Source organism: Topomyia yanbarensis, chromosome 2 (genome assembly GCF_030247195.1).
Source record: "Topomyia yanbarensis strain Yona2022 chromosome 2, ASM3024719v1, whole genome shotgun sequence".
Lineage (NCBI taxonomy): Eukaryota > Metazoa > Arthropoda > Insecta > Diptera > Culicidae > Topomyia > Topomyia yanbarensis.
The window spans coordinates 350575629-350598378 of record NC_080671.1 but is presented as its reverse complement, the minus strand read 5'-3'; the positions used below and the strand labels follow the sequence as shown (position 1 = coordinate 350598378).

At 35.3% G+C, this 22750-nt stretch overlaps 1 protein-coding gene across 1 annotated transcript; it reads left to right on the top strand.

Annotated features, from left to right (window-relative positions):
* The first annotated feature begins 370 nt into the window (after positions 1 to 370).
* Positions 371 to 19654, top strand: LOC131681445 (uncharacterized). Its single transcript, XM_058962240.1, has 2 exons — positions 371 to 696; positions 18932 to 19654. Exons 1-2 carry the CDS (start codon positions 371 to 373, stop codon positions 19539 to 19541), a joined length of 936 nt encoding a protein of 311 aa, XP_058818223.1. The 3' UTR covers positions 19542 to 19654.
* Positions 19655 to 22750: the final 3096 nt, after the last annotated feature.

Here is a 22750-nt window from a genome sequence, read left to right as displayed (position 1 = left end):
AAACACTGATGTCATCAGCAGCCTTGAACTAGCGAAGAAACTATATCAACTACCGGAGACCCCACCCAGCACTATCAATAAACATTTTTTCGACCTCAACTATAAGTATCAACTCTTCGTGCTGCTATGTGACCACAACAATAGCGAAAAATTGCACAACCATTAGACGCGATCTAAACCAATGCCCAGAAAACACGTTGTGACTTCGGGTAACCTTGTTTGGATCTAATGGCATGGGTAATTTTCCAAGAGAACATATCGGCCAGTATAAAGTCTTTGAACTAGCACGCGGCGCTATCATTTCCAGAAAAGCACACGTGCTGTGGTAAACCGACACCCGGAGGTGAAAATTTGATTCCTCCTACACAAAATGAAAATTGAAGTAATAGTGATATGCAGCCTAGGGCTGCTGGTGATAGTGAACAGCTCAGCGTTAAAGTGTTCCAAGTGCCACCAAAATGAGTGTGAATGTGTACGACATATTCTGAAGGCCTCAACCGTTCCACCGATTTCGTTTTGCAAGATGCAAGTTTGTGAAGAATCGCGCCCGGTAGAGTTCCAACCGATTAAGGACGTTTGCTCGTGCCTTGATTTGGCAGCGGTGCGACCTGACCGTGGACAGAGAAGCGAGACGCCCAAGTTTGCAGATTCAAACTCGTGCGAGTGCGGATACAAAGACAACAAACAGCAGCCAAAGTAAGAAAACGTAAACATACATAATGCTGATCAGTGCTTTGCAAATAAATAGCTAACTATTTAATCATCGTGCAGTGCAGTTAGATTATAATACCTAGTACAACTTCCAATGGGTATTACAAATGTATGAAGGGTAAAACGCAGGACAAAGTGAATTGAAAAACGAATATTGAAACAATGTTATATGACCCTGTTACTACGAAAACGTTGATTACATATTGTGCGGAAATGCCAAACAGACTGTTCCACGTGAAACAATGTGTTCGACGGATAAGATAGACAACATGCAAAACCTTTTTGTTGCCTTCATTTTGTGAATCTACGAATCTTTTCGACAACGTGTGCGATCCGAGGGAAACATTTTTGAAAAGCAGCTCTCTGTTAGATTGTGTCGTCCAACGGGGGCCTACGACGGTCCACCGTTGTACGGTGTCCAATGACTCGTTCAACAGGCATCAAGTATACAAGCTATAATTAACGATTTCCACTCTTTAACGTAAAATGACGTCCCACGTTTTAAGGTCTTGTCCCGCATGGCACAACGTTCCTAAAAATGTCCCGCATTCACAAAAATGCTAATTTTATTCCAAAATAGCCGTATTGTACATTCAATCACTCATAAAAGTTTTGAGTCGTGCTGCCTAATCTCCGAACTACATGGGGAATGTGAAAATTGAGCCAATTTATTCTGATTGTCACGGTGCCCTTTTAAATTTCTGATGTGGGCCAGATCGTGAATCCTTACGAACAGTTTCTCAGTCTTATACAAGTTGTGCAAGTATTTTGTGAACGTATAGCGTTAATAGGCTTCTTAAGCGCGTCCCGCGTTCGTTCTTAAGTCATCTTTACTTTAACGTAAAATTACTACTACCTGAATTAGATCTTCGGAAAGCAGTATTGATCAAAAAGTTGGTAAGCGCACAAGATCTTCGAAAAGTAAACCCGACAACAGAAATTTCAGTTAATATTAAAAATTTGCTTGTTTTGGCCCAAAAGTAGGGTTGCAACCTTTCCGGATTTGACCCGGACTACGGTGTTTGCGTGCGATGTCAGAGTTTTACGTCACTTTGTCCGATCCTGATGAGATGATGGAAAGTTTTATATCTTTTGTATGTAGGACTTTTACCACTACTTGGGTTAAGATTTATTTTGTCCGATCCAACCTTTAATGTGGCCAAACATGAAAAATAAAAACTAGTTTTTCTCCAATAATGAGAAAATTGTTTTAAACCACATTTGCGCGTTGGGGGCACAAAACCTATAACTAAATTAGCTATGGAATTTGCGTTTTGACTTCGTCTCATCAGAATCCGACACTAACTTAGTGACAGAACTAAGCTAGTGTCAGAGTCCCCACAAATAAAATAGTTTTCTGTTGTAGCTTCAGTTTGTCTACCACGCTCGATTAATTTTTCGAGACTATTTCATTCCTTCCCTTTGATAGCTTTCAAAATGTCTGCGCCTTCCTAAAAATTGCTCTTGAATCATTATGATCTGATTGAAAGTGGAAAGTGTTTAGTCTGTCATGCCGGAGAAAGGTGTAAAGTTTCATCGAAATCAAAGTTGGTCGGTCACGATTTTAAAGATTTTCAGGCGAATCTTGGAAGAATTCCTGATGTCAAACTTCAGTTAACTGGACTGTTCTCCACGTTTGACAGCTAGATTTTTGTTTCTGTACGGAAAGTATTCCTTATAGGAAAAATTAACATATTTTTTTTTAAACTTTGCACTTCAATTTAGCAATCAATTTATCTGTTTTTAACTGGTGGTAAAATGAACACGTTAAGTAAAGTCATTATTTTCTAACTAATATGTGATTGAGATACTACAATTACCTTATACGTTTCTTGTTAGGCATGTTTTGTACATATTTGGTAAAAATAATTGGACATACACATATTTTTTCAAACATTATTCTTAATTTCAAAACAGATCCAAAAATGAGACATGTTTATAACGTGTGGGTTAAATGAACATGTGGTGGTGGTAAAAAGAACACATTCTAGTGACCTGCAAAATGTCCTGTATGTATGCAATGTTTAGCGTTAAAACACATTTTCCGATCAATACTGATGTCCCAGCGGATCATTAGCATTGCATACACACAGGGCATTTTGTAGGCAAAAAAACTTGTCACGGAAAAATTGACTTTTCATGGCGTAATATTAACCAATTTACAATCCTGTGGCATAGAAAAACATTTTCAAACACGGGGTTATCCATGAGTGATTAATCTTTTAGGCTCTGTTAGAGAACAGTGAAGATATAACAACTTGAGGTTAGCGTTTGCGACTAATTTTGAGGCTTGGTACTTGGAGTGGCAAGATGGTTCATACTGTCCCCACTAAAACCTCTTCATTTTACCCCTCAAGGCATTTATTTTCAATTTTAACACTACACTTTTCACGTTCCACCATTCATTTTTAACTTTTTACTCTCAATTTGTCATATTTCTTACCATTTTTTTTAAATATTGATTTTTCACTTTCCGCTCTTCACTTTTCACCATTAACTTTTCACTTCCACCTTCGACTATTCATTTTTCTTGTTTCTATTCATGTTGCACTTTTCATGGTATTCTTTTCACTATTCTTTTTCCTCCAACTTGTTATTAACAAATTTTCACTATTGACAATTTTCTTTTCACCCATTATTCTTTTTTAACTTTTCACTTTTTGCTTGTCATTTTTCACATTCTACTTTACACTTTTCTCTTTTTTTCTTTTCACGTTTCAGTTTTCATTCACCACTTTTCACTTTTCATTTTACCCCATACGTTTTTCCCTTTTAAATTTTTATTCATTCATTATCTTTTCACTTTATCGGTGTTAAGTCAGACCGAACTAAGTGACATTGCATTGATTTCGAGAAAAAAACGAGTTTAAAGTTTGAATCGCAGCATCCTCTACGATATAATTCGAAATTTATTTTTGACATAATTCGTGCTTAATATAACATATTTCAAATCTGGTAAAAGTCTAATGCAGCCGAAAATTTTTTTTTATCTAGTGCTATCATTATCTCAATTTTTAAGCTTTTGCGATTTAGTCCGGTATGACTTAACACCGACCACTTGTTATTAATTATTTTCACTTTCCACACTTTGCACTATTCTCTTTGTGCCATTAATTTTTCATCCACTTTACACGTTTCAGTTGCTAATATTCATTTTTTCACTTTTTTCAATGTTCATTTTATTTTTTTTTTAACTTCTCTTTTTACGTATTCCGCTTTCCACTTCTAACATTGTAATTTCACTGTTTATTTTCCACTTTTTACTTTTCTTTACGATTTTCACTTTCCCCATAATTCTGACTGATTCTACTTCGTACTGTTCACCTTTTTTCACTTCGTACTTTTCACAGTTCACTTTTGTTTATTCACTTTTCGCTATTCACTTTTGACCATACATTTTCAACTTTTCAAATTCAACCTTTCAATTTTCTCTTTTCACTTATTACTATTTATGTTTTACTTTTCACGTTTCACTATTAACTTTTCATTATACCCTTTTTACTATTCACTTGTTACTACATATTATTTTTTCAAATTTGAGTTTTCTCTTTTCACGTTTCATTTTGTACTATTCACTTTCCACTTCTCAATTTTCTCGTTTTACTTGTTACGCTATACTTTTCAATTTTCACTTCCCACTATTCCTTTTGCACTTTCCATATTTCGCCTCTCATTATTCACTTTTTTCCATTTGAACCTGAAAATTTTAACGTTTCAATTTCTACATTTATTTCCTCTTTTCACTTGATAGTATTCATTTTTCTGTGTATTTTTCACCTTTCGCTTTTCAATATTCATTTTAAAATTTGTATATTCAACTTTTTATTTTTCTCTTTTCACATTAGAATTTTTCACGATTTTGACTTTTAAATTTTCGCTCTTCAGTTTTCACTTTCCATTTTTTATTTTCCAATATTCACTTATTACTTTTCTTGTTTCACTTTTGACTATTCATTTTTTATATTTTACTCTTCATGTTCACGTTGTATTTTTCACTTTCTACTTTTCGGCTTTCATTTCTAACTTTTCAAATTCCACTTCTCTTTTTACTTGTACTTCCTCTTTCAACTTTTTACTTTTCGCCCTTCACATCTTGTTATCACCACACTTTCCACATTTTACTTCTCATCTTTTTAATTTTCACTATTACGATACATTTTCACTTTTCATTTTTAACTTTTTACTATTCTTTTTCCATATTTCATTGCTCACTTTTAACTTTGAACGTCCATTTTTCGATTTCCATTTTTCTCTTTTCGATTTCCTTGTTTCACTTGTTAATATTCATTTTTCACTTTTTACATTATATTTTTCATGTTTTGCTTTCCACTTTTCACGTGACAATTTTTTCTTTAATACATTTCGCTTTTCAGTCCGTATTGCAATTTTTACATTCCACTTTTTTACTTTCCACTTTTTGCATTTCACTTTTCGTTTTTACTTTTCAACTTTCTCACTTCCTTTTTCATTTGACTCTTTCCACTTGTTGATTTCAAATTTCCACTTTCCTTCTTTCACTTGTTACTATTAATTTTTAATCATTCCCATTACTTTGGCCTTGTCACTATTTAGTATTCACGTTTTGCTATTTCCTTATTACTTGTCACTTCTTATTTTATTACTTGTAACTTTCCTCATACGACTTTCCACTCTTCACTTCTCACTTTTCGCATTTTTCGTTTCACCTTCTAACTTTTTGGTGTTCACTCGTGACTAAGCATTTTTCTTTATCGTTTTTCACTTGACAATTATAACTTTTTACTTTCCACTTTTATGTTTTCACTTTTCAAGTTTCACGTTCCACTTCAGACTTCTCATGTTTCACTTTTAAATTTTCACTTTTCCCTTTTCTCTGTCAAACTTTTACCACTCACTTTTCAACTTCTTACTGTTAACTTTTGACATTCCTCTTTTCACATTTTACTTTTCATTTTTGACTTTCCACTAGTTACTTTTCATCTTTCCTATCTTCATCTTCCACTTTTCTCTGTCCAATTTCCACAATTCAGTTTTCTTTTCCTTCCTTTCACTTTCCTCTAATACTTTTCAGTTTTCCTTCTAACTTTTTGGTTTTCACTCATGACTAAACATTTTTCTTTGTCGTTTTTCACTTGACAATTATAACTTTTTACTTTCCACTTTTAAGTTTTCACTTTTCAAGTTTCACGGTCCACTTCAGACTTCTCATGTTTCACTTTTAAATTTTCACTTTTCCCTTTTCTCTATCAAACTTTTACCACTCACTTTTCAACTTCTTACTTTTAACTTTTGACATTTCTCTTTTCACATTTTACTTTTCATTTTTGACTTTCCACTATTTACTTGTCATCTTTCCTATCTTCATCTTCCACTTTTCTCTGTTCAAATTCTACAATTCAGTTTTCTTTTCTTACATTTCACTTTCCTCTAATACTTTTCAGTTTACTCTTCTCATGATGTACATTTCACGTCTTCATTTTCCACTTTTCACAGTTCACTTTTCAGTTATTGTTTTTCGCCACTTTTAGTTTTTCACTCTTCTTTTGTTATTATTGTTTTTTACTATTCACTTTTCTGTTTTCAAATTTTACTTTTAGGGTGTCTCTATTCACTTTGTATTTTTCACTTGTCACTTTCCAATTTTTACTTTCCACTTTCCTCCTACTTTTGCAGGCGGCAGTCGGCTTTTTTCGTCCTGCAAATATTTTTCCATTCTTATTTTATCGCAAATAAGTACTATTCTTTATTTTACTACTTTGAATATTGCACATATTCTATCGTATGTTATTTTGAATGTTTGTTGAATTGATGGCATTGTAAGGAAATACGTATTCGCGGGGTGATGGCAATCGAGCTGACATTTCTTTGGTCTGAGCAAACTTATCTCAATGTTTGTTTAGTGTTTCTTTGACCAACTAGGGAACTAATCCACATGGCATTAAATGTGCATGGAGAAAACGCATGGTCTTGTTTGAGTACAATGATGACTTCAATCATGTTTGAGGATTGACATCAACATTGACAATTCCCGAGAAGCTTCATAAACTTCCTACCAATTTTCTTCAGTCATATCAACACGAAGAACGAATACTTAGTTGGCATGTTCATTAGTTTACTTTTAGTTCATTAAATCATGGTCAAAATGTATTTTTTCTCATTGTATTAAGTAATTACACTAGATTATTAATTGCCATATAAGCCATATTTCATCATGAGCATATAGCTTGATTTTTGTGTTAAAACACATAAAAAAGCGGAAGTCCTTTCTTTATTTCTTGCACCTTCTGCATTTTAGATTTTCTATTTTTTCGTACTAATTTAGCAAATAAATAAAGATCATACTTCATGTCTACTCGTAATAAACTATCTTGCTTCATTTTCTAGTAGTTGGGATTATGATAAAGCACGCACGCGTGAAATTAATGCTTATTGAACACCGTTCATTTTTTGCCTTTCTCAATAGAAAGGTATTGCAATTGCTCTGAAAACCGACTTTTTAACGGAGGCCCGGAGAGCCGAGTGACATATACCATTCGATTCAGCTCGTCGAGTTCGGCAAATGTCTGTGTGTATGTATGTGTGTATGTGCGTCTGTGTGTGTACGCGAACACAATCTTACTCACTTTTCTCAGAGATGGCTGAACCGATTTTCACAAACTTAGTCCCAAATAAAAGGTGCAACGTTCCCATAGGCTATTAAATTTCTAATGGATCCGACTTCCGGTTCCGGAAATACAGGGTGATGAGTACGATCACGTAGAAAATGTCTGCAATGAATGTATAATGGTGAAAATTTTTCCAAAATGTAACCACAACTGCTTCGATTTGTACTACTAGGTCACTAACAGCCATTTACAGTCTTTTTGGTCACATTGGCCACCATCATCGGCTCCGGAAGCCCCGGCGGAAGTATCCAAATTCAGATAACAGTCACATCGGTTTCTCGGAGATGGCTGGACCGAATCAACCAAACTTAGTCTCAAATGAAAGATGTTGCGTTCCCGTAAATGGCTATTAAATTTTATCGCGAACCGATTTCCGGTTCCGGAGTTACGGGTTGTGGCGTGCGATCACATAGCAAATTGTGATTCAAACCGATACACCGATGAAAGCAAAAAAGGTAAAAATTTCGCTAAAATGTCTCTCAAACAACTTAAATTCGCAGTTCCCGGTCACCGACACGGCCAAACAAATTTTCGACTTTTCGACTTTTTGGGACTTTGCCGATTTCGCATCTATTTTCAGTTCTATATTACCGTGGCTGTTTTTTCTTTTACAAAATTTTAGAACTCGAATAATGATTTCTTTTCTTGTATATATGTCATGTCATGTATAATAATAAAATGTAATATATGCACTTTTTTGTTCATTTCGTTTATTTGATAGGCACAAATGCGTTAGCTTGGCGGTGCCAAATTCAAATTTTTTTACATTTTGGATATCTTAAAACTAGGAGGTTACAATGTTGAAATATTTTTTTTATAAAAGAGAGAAATTTTACAGCTATTTTAAGACTAGAAATAAGATTCTATATACAAGAGAGGGGGCAAAACATTTTTTTATGAATATTTTTAAAACAAGTGCCACATAGTGGCACTCCGACGCTGATCGAAACTTCTAAAAACGAAAAATAAAAGAGAGGGGCTAAATAATATATGCATTTGAAAGCTTTTAATGAATATAAACAACGCAAACATTCTCGTGTTCATGATTGAAAAAGGCACAATTGCACCGCTAGGTGGATTAAAACAGGTTTTTTTAGGGAAATTTAAACTAAACAATCAGAAAAGGTTATGAGGCTGTATCTAGGGACTAAAGAAAAATATTTTAAGAGCTTCGGTTTATTAAAAAAAAAGAAAAATATTTGTCCCGATTTTGTCAATGCCCCCGTTTTATCAGCCCAAAAATTTACCAAGAGGATGATAAAAACGGGTTTTTACTATATAAACAGATTTTATGTTATGAGCCGTCATAGATAAAAAATGGGTCCCACTGCATCTTATTCTTATGTAATATTTAATATATTCTTGAAATAATAGAGTATCGTAATAGCTAAAGCTTGGCTGCCAAAAAGTGCTTCAGAAAACAGAAATTTTTGATGAAAATAGTGCAAATTTATAGAGGAACCCGAGGCTATTTGGACCTGCCTAAGTAAAACGCCCTTTTAGGTGAACAGTTTGTTAGTTTGAAACCTCAGCTACATTTTGGTGCCATAAAAGTTCATTTGCACTACTCCATGGCAGCACTAGGCGACGATTTGCAAAATTCTACATTCCATTTGCAATGTCGGGGTAATTTGGACCTCCCGACGCAGAAATTTAGACCGTCAATTTTTGTTTTATTTGATTTTACTATGAATGTATGTTTACCTATTAAATATTTATTAGAAAAACTCCTTAAGGGATGATCCATAAATGACGTAGCATTTTTTGAGCGATTTTTAACACCCCCCTCCCCCCTCGTACCATTTCGTCACAAACCTGTAAATACCCCCCCAGATAATTACGGTAAGGGGGAGCCCCCCCTTGTCCCCGCAATTTTTTTTAAATTCTATTCTATTCCCCTTTAAAAAAGCTACGTAGCATGACATGAGCTCCTACCCCCTGTCGTCACACATCATCACAAAATACAAAACTCCCCCCTCCCCCATATAATGCTACGTCATTTATGGATGATCCCTAAGAAGCAAAAAATGCGTTTCAAAAATTTTATCTGGTTAGTCACAGCTGTCATGTATTTTCTTTGCTGTGGCGTGTGCAATCGTGTACGTAGCCGCTGAACAGTGGTTGATGGAATAGGGGGTCCGAATAGCCCCGTACGCTCATTTCGCACAAAAGTGGTGAGCGTCTTGAAAATATCTGTTTTTTCATCCAAACAAAAATCATTCCATAAAATGTAGCTTCAAGCATTCCAAAATATTTACCTGGTATTTTTTCACATTTGTTAGTTGCTTTAATCACGGTTTTACCATTATAATGATTTTTGTTTCGAGAGTGGCCATTTTACATGTAGTATCTCCTTTTTTTTTAAAAAAAACAAGGAATTAGATTCAGCTGTCAAAATTAATGTTATAGAATAGCAGTTTCGCAAATATGTACGACAGTCAGAAAGTTTTGCGATTTTCTGAGAAATCGGGAGGTTCGAATTACCCCCATGGTGCTAATAGCTCCGGATTTGAATTGGAGATAGTTATGCGAAAAACTTGTGAAAAAGTGATTATTGTTTCCCATTTTACGAAATTCAATCCAGGGACTTTGTCACTTCCACGAAGCTTTTAGTTTCATCGTAAGTGACCATAGTTGTCAAATCATGATTAATTGAGTGTCATTGAGCCTGAATCACAACTACAAGCAATTTATTTCAATAATTTTTGCGCCATTTAGATAGCTAGATCAAACAAGTTTGTAAGGAAATTTTATGAGTGATTGCAACTTCGATCCTAATAAAATTTAAAAGATGCCTATGGCCGTGTTACACCTTTAATTTGAGTATAATATGGTGCCGAAATCGGCCCAGCCATGCCTTAGAAAAATGAGTTAAATTGATGGGCGCATACACACACATGTACAAACATTTTCCGAACTCGACTTACATGTCTAGTGATGCCATATGAATTAAATTCATTAATGTTTCAGAAAGTCGAATACTGCAAAACACGCGAGCAAATTCTTCTCTTCTTAGCACGGAAAACCATTGTACTAGTTCTAAATCAAATGTTCGAGAAAACAACATCATTCAATAACCATAGGGAGCGTAAAAAGTAAAAAGGAAATCAGATAAAAGGAGTTATAAAAGTGACAAACAGCCTGGTAAGATCCATCCAAAATAACATATTCATATATTAAAATCAAATAAATACACCAAATGCGCACATAAATAACTCCAAACCCACATTACATTTTCCTTCCTTACTAACAAAATCTATCCCCCGTAATATCTATGGAGATTGCGTAGGTTCCCGTATCCTTTTAAAAAGGTATTTGAGTAACATTTCCTTCCCTCCAGCGACCGTAAGACCGTGGCCAGCCGTGTAGTGAACTATACTATTGAACAAAAATATTTCACTGCATCAGCCACCAATGATAAATACGATCATTTTTGCTTTTGCTTACACATTGTATCAGAATTAAAAGATAGGGAAAACTGGGTCAATCTGGACCCAGTAAGGGTTAATGAGTTATAGAACTGGAACGTGTCAACTGATTAACAAATAAATAAGTTTTCCTGAAAGCCTGATCAATTGCGCACATTTTTTTCTAAGGCGACTTTTTCCGATCTTTTACCGTATTGTGTATAAACGGTACTGCGCAAAAGTACAGGTCCGAATTACCCCAACCTTGTTCCAATTCGGACCAACCGTTTCTTATCGATTTTTTTTTAAAATAGCAATGAATTCATATTTTGGTCAAAGCTATTCTTATTTGATTTTTACTAATAGCCGTAAGCTAAAAGGCGTACTAAATGTTTTTAAACCGGACTAACTTTTAAACCGGTCTAAAATATTTGGTAAGCTTTAACCAAACGATGCTGTCATTTATATGGCTGCACTCTGATCGGCGATACACGACAATGTTAAAAAACAACAAATTCAAGTTAAAGAAAATGAGTAAATTAGACAGCATGGCGAATTATTTTTCATTCCGATATTTTTTTGCAGTAAAATAGCTTTTCTACGTCATATGTCTCGTTCCATAGCGTGTGACAACAATTATGTCAACTTATAGCCGATATGTTTCAGAACTTAGAACTTTAACTTGTTGGATAGTTGAAAGTTTGCCGATGATGTACAGTATTTTGTAGTGACATAATATTCAATGCACAAAAAATAAATAAATTGGTATACATATGCATGTTTTCATTCCGTTTCAATACGCGCTCGTCGAGTTTAAGGTTGTTGAACCATCGGTTGTAACTGGTACCATGATAGTTATTTTAAGCTTTGATTAAAGGATTGGTTGAAATATTTCAATTTGAATTCAAAAATAACTGTGAATGTCATTCTAATTGAACACGATACCTGTCGACGTGGGGGAGAATATTTATACTCGTTTCAAGCGAATTTTCACAAGTTTGGAATAAATAGCAATTATAAATAAAGATTAGATCACACTCTGCGAATTAAAATTGTACACGTTTTCTCAGCGAGGCCCAAATAAAAAGTAAACAAAGGTCAAAAAAAAAATAAACTGGCAGAATGATCATTTTATATTCATAAATGTTATATATCATATTTTTGTTTGCACTGTGGAAAACGGAGATTATAGATATATTTCTATAATGCATCAATACAGATTGGAACGATTTTATTTGCTAACAAATGTTCTTATAGCGATATGCAAAGAGAAAAGAATCAAAACAATTCTTATTGCAGTTCGGTTTCTAGTTCGCAAAAATAACTTTGTTCTGAATATGCGATTCGATTTATACAAACGTGCTCTACTGCAACCCTTTGATGTGCAATTGGAATCAAGCGTGTAGAGAGAAAGAAAGAACGAGGAAATCGAAAATGCGGGTAGATATAGTTTTACGGTGCATGTCTTTCCTACCTGATAAAACTGCCTTATTTATTGTCATCTTTATTGTGAGCAAAGAGAGCTATATTTATCCAGAAGAAAACCGAAGAGAGGATTTAAAATAACGAAGTATGCGCAAAAGGAGCATGACAATTTTTTTTCATATGTTTGTCTTCTTCCGCTAACATGATACTACCATTTGCATTACTGCGTTCTGGTCGGCAATGCACGACGATGTGAAAAAACCGTACGATGAGGTTAATTGAAAATTCACTGTTGATGCCATTTAATAGTCTGGTGTATTTATATTTTTAAAACAATTTTGGAATCCTCGATTTAGCTTAAACAAAGTAATATTAGAATTATTTAAGATCCATAATTGGCTAAAACGTTATTTTGCTGTTTTGGTAATAATAGTGAATACTATCGAGCTTCTCTAACAATATATTTAGTAGTCAGACAGTTCAGCCAAATGTGATTATTTCAAATTAAATCAAATGATTATAGAAAAATAGTGGAAGCTTACCTCTTTTAAAACGTTTGTATTAGTTGCTGTTCTACAGCACATAAAAAATGCCATATAAAATTATTTATTTCCTTCAGTTAATTATGTGGTCCTTGAAATAGAAATCTGACATTTTAGCCTGGTGGGGCTTATTATACCATCTTACCCGACTATTCCACTAACCATGCATATAGAATTAGGCAGACCTACTTGGCTGAAAATGAAGTAAATCAAATTATCAGCACGATTACCTAATCAGGCCTGAAATACCAAAAGTTCAGTAATTGAGCTGAGAATTTGACAATTTCAAAAGCTGATTTTCAGCAAAGTAAACCTGTCAAATGGGTTAAATCCAAATTGCTGAGCTTTCAACATCTTGGATTGCTAAAACGTTCAGTTCAACTAAATTTGGCTGACGTCATGCCAAAATTGAGAAAGCGTCAAATCCCGGTTACAAAGTAATGAATTACAATTAATTTTTTTCCTACAGTCGGCGAACTGTGTGATAATGAATTGACAATTATAACTTTACAAATTGAACCTGATGCTGGATGCAGACAGTGAATCTTCAGGAGACACCTCGACAAAATGCGGTGTAAACCATAACTCAAAATATCCTGGACCAATCGTTTTGAATTTTGCACAGTTCTTCTTCTGCACATCATTAGGTAGGGTGATGAGCCTATTTTGGCACCATTATGGAGAGGGTCGCACTATTTTTTGAACAACTTAAAAAGAAGCCATATTACCTATAACCTTTTTCAGAATAAAGTATCAGTGTACTGTTTCTTAAGCATCTGTATAATGCTTATTTGGCAGAATTGTCTCAATTTTCAGCATAAATGAAAATAAATGTTCTATTCTGTGCATCTATTCCCACCTGAACGTTCCAATTATCGCCTCATGGGTGTGCCGATCAGGGTTGCCAAAATTAAATCTGTATTTTTGTCCTAAAAAATCTTTTCATCTGTATTTACTCTTTGAAAAATCTGTGTCGATATCTGTATCGAATCAGTTGAGTTCTTGAGAGAGCGAACCATTTCAAAAGTTGACATATGGATAGTTATTTAGAATTGACAGCTGCGATGACCACAAGTTGGTAGAGGTGTGAACATTTGTCGATATTTTAAAATTAGTTTTTTTTCTTATTACATTAAGTATGACAGTCATAGCCTCGAAAAGTAAACATTCACATCATGAAATAACCCAAACAAATCTTTACACAACACGTCATCGTTTCCCATCTTTATCCCTTCCATATTTATCCCTTAATTTTGTATTGAAAAGTATTGACAACCTCAATTAGGTACAGAAAATGTTTCCACCTTTTCATTCTGCATCATGAGAAAAATTTTAACCATCGAGCTGTCAAATTTAACTATCGCTCTGTCAATTTTAACCATGCTCCAGAGCAGGGTTATTTTGCAAATAACTTTTGAAGTGTCAGATTTTAACTAAAAGTTAAAAATTTCACCAAATGGTTCACAGCCTAAGACGACCAATGTAGCTGTCTAATTTTCGGACAAAAAATTGAGAATTCACAAAGTCACAGAGCATTACAATTAACGTTTCTGGAAGTAGACTTCAGCCAGGCGTTTGCTGGGTGCTAACCTGAGTGCATTACAAACTTTTACCTTTCAGAATGAGCGACCACTCGCAAAAGTGAAAATATATTTTAATTAGGCTGTGCACGCAGACGAAGTCGACATAAATAATGACTTTTACTGTGAGCCGTGTTTACCAATACTGCCATTAAACTGTGAAGCAATGTTTGTAAACACGGCTCACAGTAAAATTCATTTTAGGTCGATTTCATCGGCGTGCACAGCCAAATATAGAGGGCTAAGCTGAGAGAGACACAGAGGAAGTATTACTGAAACTAAATTTTTTTTCTAAAATAGGTTTTGTAACATCACTTCTCAAAAATCTGTATATCTGTACATACACGCAAAAATCTGTATATCTGCACATACAGATTCTTGGTCTGAAACTGGCTGAAAAATCTGTATAAATACAGATTATTCTGTATTTTTGGTAACCCTGGTGCCGATTTCCACCTCATCGAAAAACAATCTAGTTGAAACGCAATGCCTCATATTTCATTTGCGTCGATTCTAACTAGGTATCCAGATCATGGACGCCAACGCGTGATTTGAAAAACGAATCATTCTGCTTTTTTCAGCCGATCAAAACAAACGTAAACATCACGCACACGAAAGAAACTCATCAGCTGTTAGTAGAAGAGCGCCCAGAACTGCGCATGCAGGAAATAACCATGCGAAAGTTAACAACTGGAATATAAAGTTTCACATACACATTACTTCCTCCTGATCCAAATTGTATGTGCAGATGAAAATAAAATATCTGCAATCAACAATTAGTTGAATAGCTTGAAATAATTGATTACTTATACATGAAATTGCATTACAATATATTTTCAAGTTCATGTTTTGGGTTGGCCGCACTGGTGATTCTTTTCTGTACGATGGATGCAAAAAAGTTTGTTTTGATTGTGGTAGTGTATCGGCAAAACATGGCAAAATTATGACCGCCAGTATTTAATATTTTCCTATTATAACACTAGGCATATCCTAGTGTTTGACGAGTGCTTTTAAAGTGAAATAATCGTAAAAAGGTTCTCCAGCTAAAATAAAGGTATGTATCAGTGCAATATTTAATATATTTGTGCCGGAATAACGAGATATGAGGCGGTAAATGCTGGCTCGAAAGTGTTTATTTTGCTAAGCGCCGTTGCGTCCTGTTTCGATTCACTACGCGAGTGAGGCGGATCAGCAGATATTTCAATAAGGTGATTTTGTTTTAATTAAAAGTTGGATTTAGTGGATAGTTCTGAATACGTATGTGCACAACAAATAAAGAATATAACTTGAGCTTATTTTTGCACACCTGTTTAGCCAAATCGATATTGTCATTGTCTCATATGCTTGGTTCGAAACCAAGGGGTACGAAATAGGGTCATAATAGGCTCTAATGCCATAATAGGCACATCACCCTAACTACAAGAGGTACGAAATAGGGTCATAATAGGCTCTAATGCCATAATAGGCACATCACCCTAACTTGCAAAATTCTTAATATTATAATTTTCACATTAAAATGTTTATAGTTTTTTAGCAATAATCGGACTTTGGCTTCAAAGTTATACGAAAAATTCGACAATCGATCAAAAAATAAAAGCTCCCTTAGATACTTGTGGAATGATCTGAAAAATAACTTTGCAAATGTCTCAACGATTGGTCCAGTAGATTTTGAGTTATGATGTACACCGCAAAACAGTTTCCGCCATGGCACCTGACTGAATAAACAAACAATCTTTGTATCGAAAAAAAGATCAAAGAATACAATTTTTGCTGATAATACCTTACACAACCCCTTTAAGTTCCGACACGATTTAGGCGATTCTTCCGTATTCAACTTTTTGCGTAATTTTGCCAAGCCATCTGTCCAGTCTCTACTTTCACAACTCTTTCATACCATGTGCATATCTGTTCTATCACTAAGAATTAAACGACAATTTGTTCTACAGTGGAAATGCTAATCGTCCAAGATCTGATGGAAAATTATAAATAGTGAAACAATGTAAGCAAGCTTGGATATCATTTGAATAAAGATCAAAATGAGAATATTTGTAGCAGATTGTTTGCCGTCATATGTAAAAGTGTTACTTAGGTTGCGTGGCATGGCTTTATTTACAATCTTTTATTCAATCTTAGTTTTGAACTCTTTCGAATGCAGTGAAAATATAAATCAACTGCCAATTGCTTAGTTTTGCTTATTTTGTTTCTTTTCTTTTGATTGCTCTTGTTAAAATAACAAAAAAAATTGTGGCACATTAAACAGCTTCAGTCATTTTGATAGCCATAAGTAAACTAACAAACGAAAACAGTTTTTAATGCAACTCTGCGAAATTATTCGACTTCTGCTAACCTGCACTATAACTCTTCGACGTGGCGTTTTGAAATGAGCGTGTAGCTCCTTATAGATAGAACGATAAAGAATATCAAAAAATGGCATATAAAACTCGAGTATACCTGTTTTTCGTACGGGATAAAACTTGCTTAATTGCCATCATATGGTTTGTGTGCAACATGGACCATAATATTGCACATAAAGGTCGAAAAGTTTATTCAAATTATTGAGATGTATGCAAGAGGAACATGGCGGCCTTTTACACTGTTTTCATTTGGCTTCAGGATGCAGCCATTTATGCAATGACAAGTACTAACGTCTTAGACCGGACTAAACTCAGGGCTAAAATCAAAGATAATACCGTGTGGCGGTACCAACTAGATTCAAGCTTACCGCTATAAATTTCTAACTGTGAAATGAAAAGTTCTCTTTGATATATAAAACTCTGTAGTGAATATACAATAAATAGTAAAAGCTTGTTTTTCGACTTACACATTTTTCAAAAAAAACGCCCTGAAACAACATTCGCCTAGCGCACGCACACGAAAACTGAGAATCGCAAAATTTTTTGAGATAGAACAGCTACATGGCAGCCATGAAAATGATATGTTCGCTTTTCATAATATTACCATAGCTCAGAAACAGCTGGGGGCCGAATTGGCCAGCGGTCTGAATTGAGCCACTTCCCTCTACATTTTTGGCTGCAGATTTATCGCAAAAATATATACTTTTGTCAATTTGCCTACGTTTCGAAAACATAGTCCTTCATCTTCAGAGCCAAGTAGGGAACATAAATTAGTTACAATTTTTTCATAACACAAAAATGTTGTTTATTTTCTCAAGACTTTCAAATATGATCTACGTTAATTAGAGTATAACATTGGGTTTGTCTTCACAAATGCCTCTGCTCTACACAGAAAAGCACTAACTATTTCTACTAACCTTAAAACAAGAATTTTGTTTGACCTAGACAATTACCTTACAGACATCAAATTAGATTGGGCATATTGCAGACTAATGGTAGATCTTATGATATAAATAGACGGAGAAATAGCAAGATATGTATGAACACGGATAGTTACCACGAACTTGAAGATGGAGGCGCCGATGCGATTTCAAATACTACAACTGAGATCTGGTGTTCAAATTAAGATTCCCGTTACTAATGAAACATGTCGAAGTTTTTTCCAGCTATAGACAAAGAAGTTCACGCGATAAACACGACTTATAATTAGACCACACTTTGTACTTACGAGGATCAGAGTACCACGTGGTAATTCTGTAAAAAGCATTTAACGCAATTAGAAATCAAACTGCCGGCATCTGTGGTTTACTCCTAAGCGTGACTGCTTCTCATCCCAATTATTTTAGGCTCAATTCCAACCAAATTTTTTATGTGGAAACACCTAAGTAACGTATTCAATGTGTCCTTGTGTGCATGTGTGTCCATGGAAGGAAGTCGAGCATCCAGATAGTGGCGTCGTTTTTCTGGCATCGGTGACGCGCATTCAGTTATGCCAGAAACCGACGGAAAATTTACATAAATAAATACAACAAAAACACATACATGTTGAGCTATACCCCAACCAACCAGCATCGAATGTTCAACATACCAGTACATCCAGTACTTCTAAAACCTACATCCAGCACTATCACTGATGGAGCAAACAACATTTATTTCATTATCGTGCTATATCATTTTAGAATATATTCCAAGTTATTATCATAGAATGAAAAACTACGACTAGGCAGGCTCATATGGACATGATCGAAAGGAAAATATGCTCAGGGTTCGTCGTTTCAATTACAAATTGTTTTTTCACTAGTTAATTTTATTCATAGAAGCTTCAATAATCTACATAACATCGAAAGATCCAACTGCACAAAATAAAAGTTAATTTTGTTGTTTTTATAACTTCTATCGTATCACCTACTCTTACGGACACTATATGTTCAATGCTAGATTTCTCCTTAATGGAGAGAAATTTGGTTAAAAACTATTTTTCCCCACTAAGGAGAAACACGTTTTAAACCAAATTTGGGTGTTAAAGGCACAAAACCTAGAACTAAATTAGTTATGGAATTCGCGTTTCGACTTAGTGACAGGTCTAAGCTGGCACCGGGTCGACGGTAACTCCAAAAATAAAAACCCTATTTGTGTTTCTGAGCAAACCCCTAGTCCTGCGTGAGGCGAAGTCGAATCGCAAATTCCTTATCCAATTCCCTATATGTTTCACAAGTCTGATGACATCTTTTGATTAGTAGTATTTACCTTTATCTTACTTGATTACAGGAAATATTTCGCCGATTCCGTCAGCCAGCATCTAGCCGCCATAGCCGCTAGGAAGAAACAGGTCTCCATCTCGGAAACAGACCTACATTTTCTCGGAAATGCCATAAAAGTGACGCCGAATGCGAAACCAGCGCCAAACATTATGGAAGAACGATTACACAAATTCAACCGACAGGTGATTGAGCTGAAGCCTTCGAAAAAGAATCGAGTTTACCATCCCATATCATCTGAGGAGGACGAATATCCATGCGATCCGAAACAACAGTCCTATTCGGACATTTGCTACGACAAAGTCAACGATCCAAATCCGGTGTTTGAGCAAATTAAACCATACAATGAACCATGCGAAATATGCCAAGAAGCTTACACCAAGGAGGAGAATCATTGTAATTCTGAACCTGCTGAAGAGGAGGAAGATAATGACTACGAAGAGGATAACTACGACGATGACGAAGAAGAGGATGACGAACATCAGCCAGAAACTGTGACACCCGAAACAACAATTGGGTCGCCAAGCAATACAGTCAAGAAACGATCAATCAATAGTTCCTGGCAGAATCCAATGGCAAATAAAATGAACGAGAAGAAGAAACCTGCAATGAGTAGCTAGTAGACTGTATATTGTATAGAGAAAGAACAATACTCTTATTTATATTATTGTGTTACAATAAGGCTAACTCGTGTGTTCAGTGCGAATATCTATAATCAAATCAACTTGGTGCAATTTCAGGTTTGAGTGTGTATGTGAAATAGTATGAGGTACATGTGAATAAGAGACTGTCTAAATAGCGATCAAATAAAACATTCAACATAACACAGAAACCCTTTTTCCGATTCTTCTGGATTTGTTTAACACTTTCTGAAAAAAATGTGCGATACTAGTAACCGCTAAAGATTTGTTTTTGGTCTGTGAACACATTTAACAAAGATCCGAAATTCAAACTAGACTCTAATAAACTGGAATAGTACGTATTATTTTCCCATGGATATAAGCTAACTAAATAATAGGATCACTATACAAAAAAAGCTGCTATTTTCTTTTATATTTTTAGAATTGTTCAAAAGTCTTTGAGTATATCTTGAGTCCTAGTGTTGAACGATTTTGCGTATCGAGTGCCCAAATTTAAATATTATTAATAATTTTGGAAAGAGAGTATTTTTTGCGAATAATTTTGGCTCTATTAGGGGGCTGCCATACTATTTCAATTAATTACTCGGCCTTCAACTGATGGAATGCGTATACATTAGCATACGTATACATGCTTCGTTCCTAATAACCAATATGCGTCACTTCATTGAACATAATAACGTTAAGGTAAGGCCCCGTCCATATGGAGGACAATGCAGTCAACGTTAAACTATACGATATGTCTCCTGATACACCTGATAGTGCAATTCGTAGATTCATGTCGCAATACGGCGAATAGAGATGGACTAGACGATTCAGTTTGGAGAGTGAATCGTGTCCGATTCACTCACTAAACGGAATCGACTCTTTTGATCGATTCAGTGATTCATTTCAGAACTTTGAAAAATGTTTGAGATGAAACGGGAAAAATGTATTTATTATGTGTTTAGGGGGTGAGTCTACTTAGAATAGTCGGTTGTATTAATACCTTGTTCATGCAATGACGAAGAAGATGATTCGCAGGACTCTGATGACTTATGAGCATGTTGGACTATAATATTTCAAACGTTTATTAATTTCGCATAATTGTTCATTTTTCATGCTTCAACAAATAATTTATTGAAACGCTAGTCTATTTTACCCTATTTTTAGAAGTTTTTTCTCTTTCGTTTTCCGAGGCTTTAAGAAAAAGTAGCCTATCGATTCGCCATCAGTAAATGTTATGTTGTAACACATATATCACTAAACTCATTATAATACTGTTTTAGTTGGATTGCATTGTACTTTGACGTTTCGGCCCAACCAGTCGCTCCTAAAGGTGAGTGCTGGTGTCTTCGGAAAAGTTACTGTATGGCACCTAGACCTTTTTTGCTTTGTTCAATTGTAGTAGTTCAAAATTTAGTCGCTAGGCGAAGTTGTTAGCAACTTTTTAATCAAGCTAGATAGAAATGTGGTATCTTCGAGAAAGTTGTAGGTCCTATCTTTTCAAATTTATCTTCTGGAGATGCAAACTTTGTAGATCCTGTAGAGCATGATTTGGTTAAAGAGTTTACTTTCAAAACTTGTAGGACCTAAAAAGTTAGTATCTTTCGAAGCTATACTTATTATTACCTGATATGCAACTTTGTCGCAGACACCACCTTTCTATGTCGTTCCATTAAAAGTTGATAATAGCGCCACCCTAGCGACTGAATTCTGAACTAATATGGAATGATCAAATAAAGCGCTAGATGTTAATAGCAACATTGCTAAAGACACCATAGCTCAAAAGACATGGAAAAGACGTGTGAATTGTGGGTCACCCCCTTTGGGACGTTAAATATCCCCCGCCGATTTACGATAATTCTCGTAAATTGAGTCAATGAACTACTAAAAAATGTGTGTTTTTACAATAAAAGCAATGCTAATTTGGAAGTGCGGAAGTTTTTTTCCATTTCCTGTAAAAAATGCAAAATGTTGGTTAGCCCCTTTTGGACGCTAGCCATTCAACTGTCAAAAGCCCACTTGACCTATTCAATAGTAATTAATGTACATGCAAACGTCCACGAGTCCAAATTACCAGAATGATATCAATTGTTCAGCTCCGGATCGATACAACCTGAAAAGTGTGTGTCGAAGAGACAAATGAGAATATGGTCACATAAACACCATCTCTGGTATTTAGTATAGTTATTATATTCATAGTTAGGCGGAGACACTGAGTGGAGCCAATTGAACATGTCAAATGCCGGAGTCAATCGAGCATGATGTCTCGCTTCTTCTCTTTGGATGTATATGGAAAAGATATTGTGATTATGGTGATAATATTTCACTTTTTCCTTGTGTTATCGAGCAGAGAAACGAAAATAAACAATATATTTTCTGTAATTCCGAGAGATATTGGCACAAGTATGAAACTACATGATATCTTCTAATTCGTTTCGCTAGACGTATATGTACAGCTCTTAACTCACGACGTCAACAATGAAACTATTAAGATAGTGCTTCAACATTAGCATGAAGTGCCAGTATTTTCTTCCAGAAATAAGAGCTGCCAGTTTTCCGGTGTTTGTATCCGCCTAACTATGAATATAGTAACTATAGTATTTAGGGGCTCATTTGAAAAACATTCGATTTAGAGAAAATTTTATTTAACCTGATACCCTCGTTTAGACTTTAGAGACATTAGTACATACGTTTTGCCAGCCATCCCGCTCTGCACATCTAAGATAGTTTTTATATGAACTACGAGCTGACCTGCAAGCCCTTTAGTCATCACGCCGACGTCGTTTTCAATCTATTCTTATATGCTTCTTCATTCTTTCAAACTCAGGCCTCCACCAGGGGGTTCCCATAGTCTATTGAACAGTACGAAGCGGATAAGCTTCTTCAAAGCAAAGTAACAGAAGCAGACTGGAGTGGAGAACACGCCAGTTTCCGTTACTCCAAAGAAGACAAGATCCTCGCCAGTAGACGGAAGACCAGGCGGGCCCAAAAGGCAGACGCTCGAGGATGCAGTTGCTGTTGCCGAAGAAAAGGGAGAAAGCTAGAGTTCCGTTGTAGATCGGAAGGAGAAACACGGGAAACAGCAGAAGCAGAAGGAAGATAAAAAAGGGAGCAGAAGAAGAAAGAAAAACCTTCGGCTCGTCAGAAGGCGCCAAACAGAGATGCACTGATCGTCGCAGCGAACGCTACGACAGCCAACACCGCTC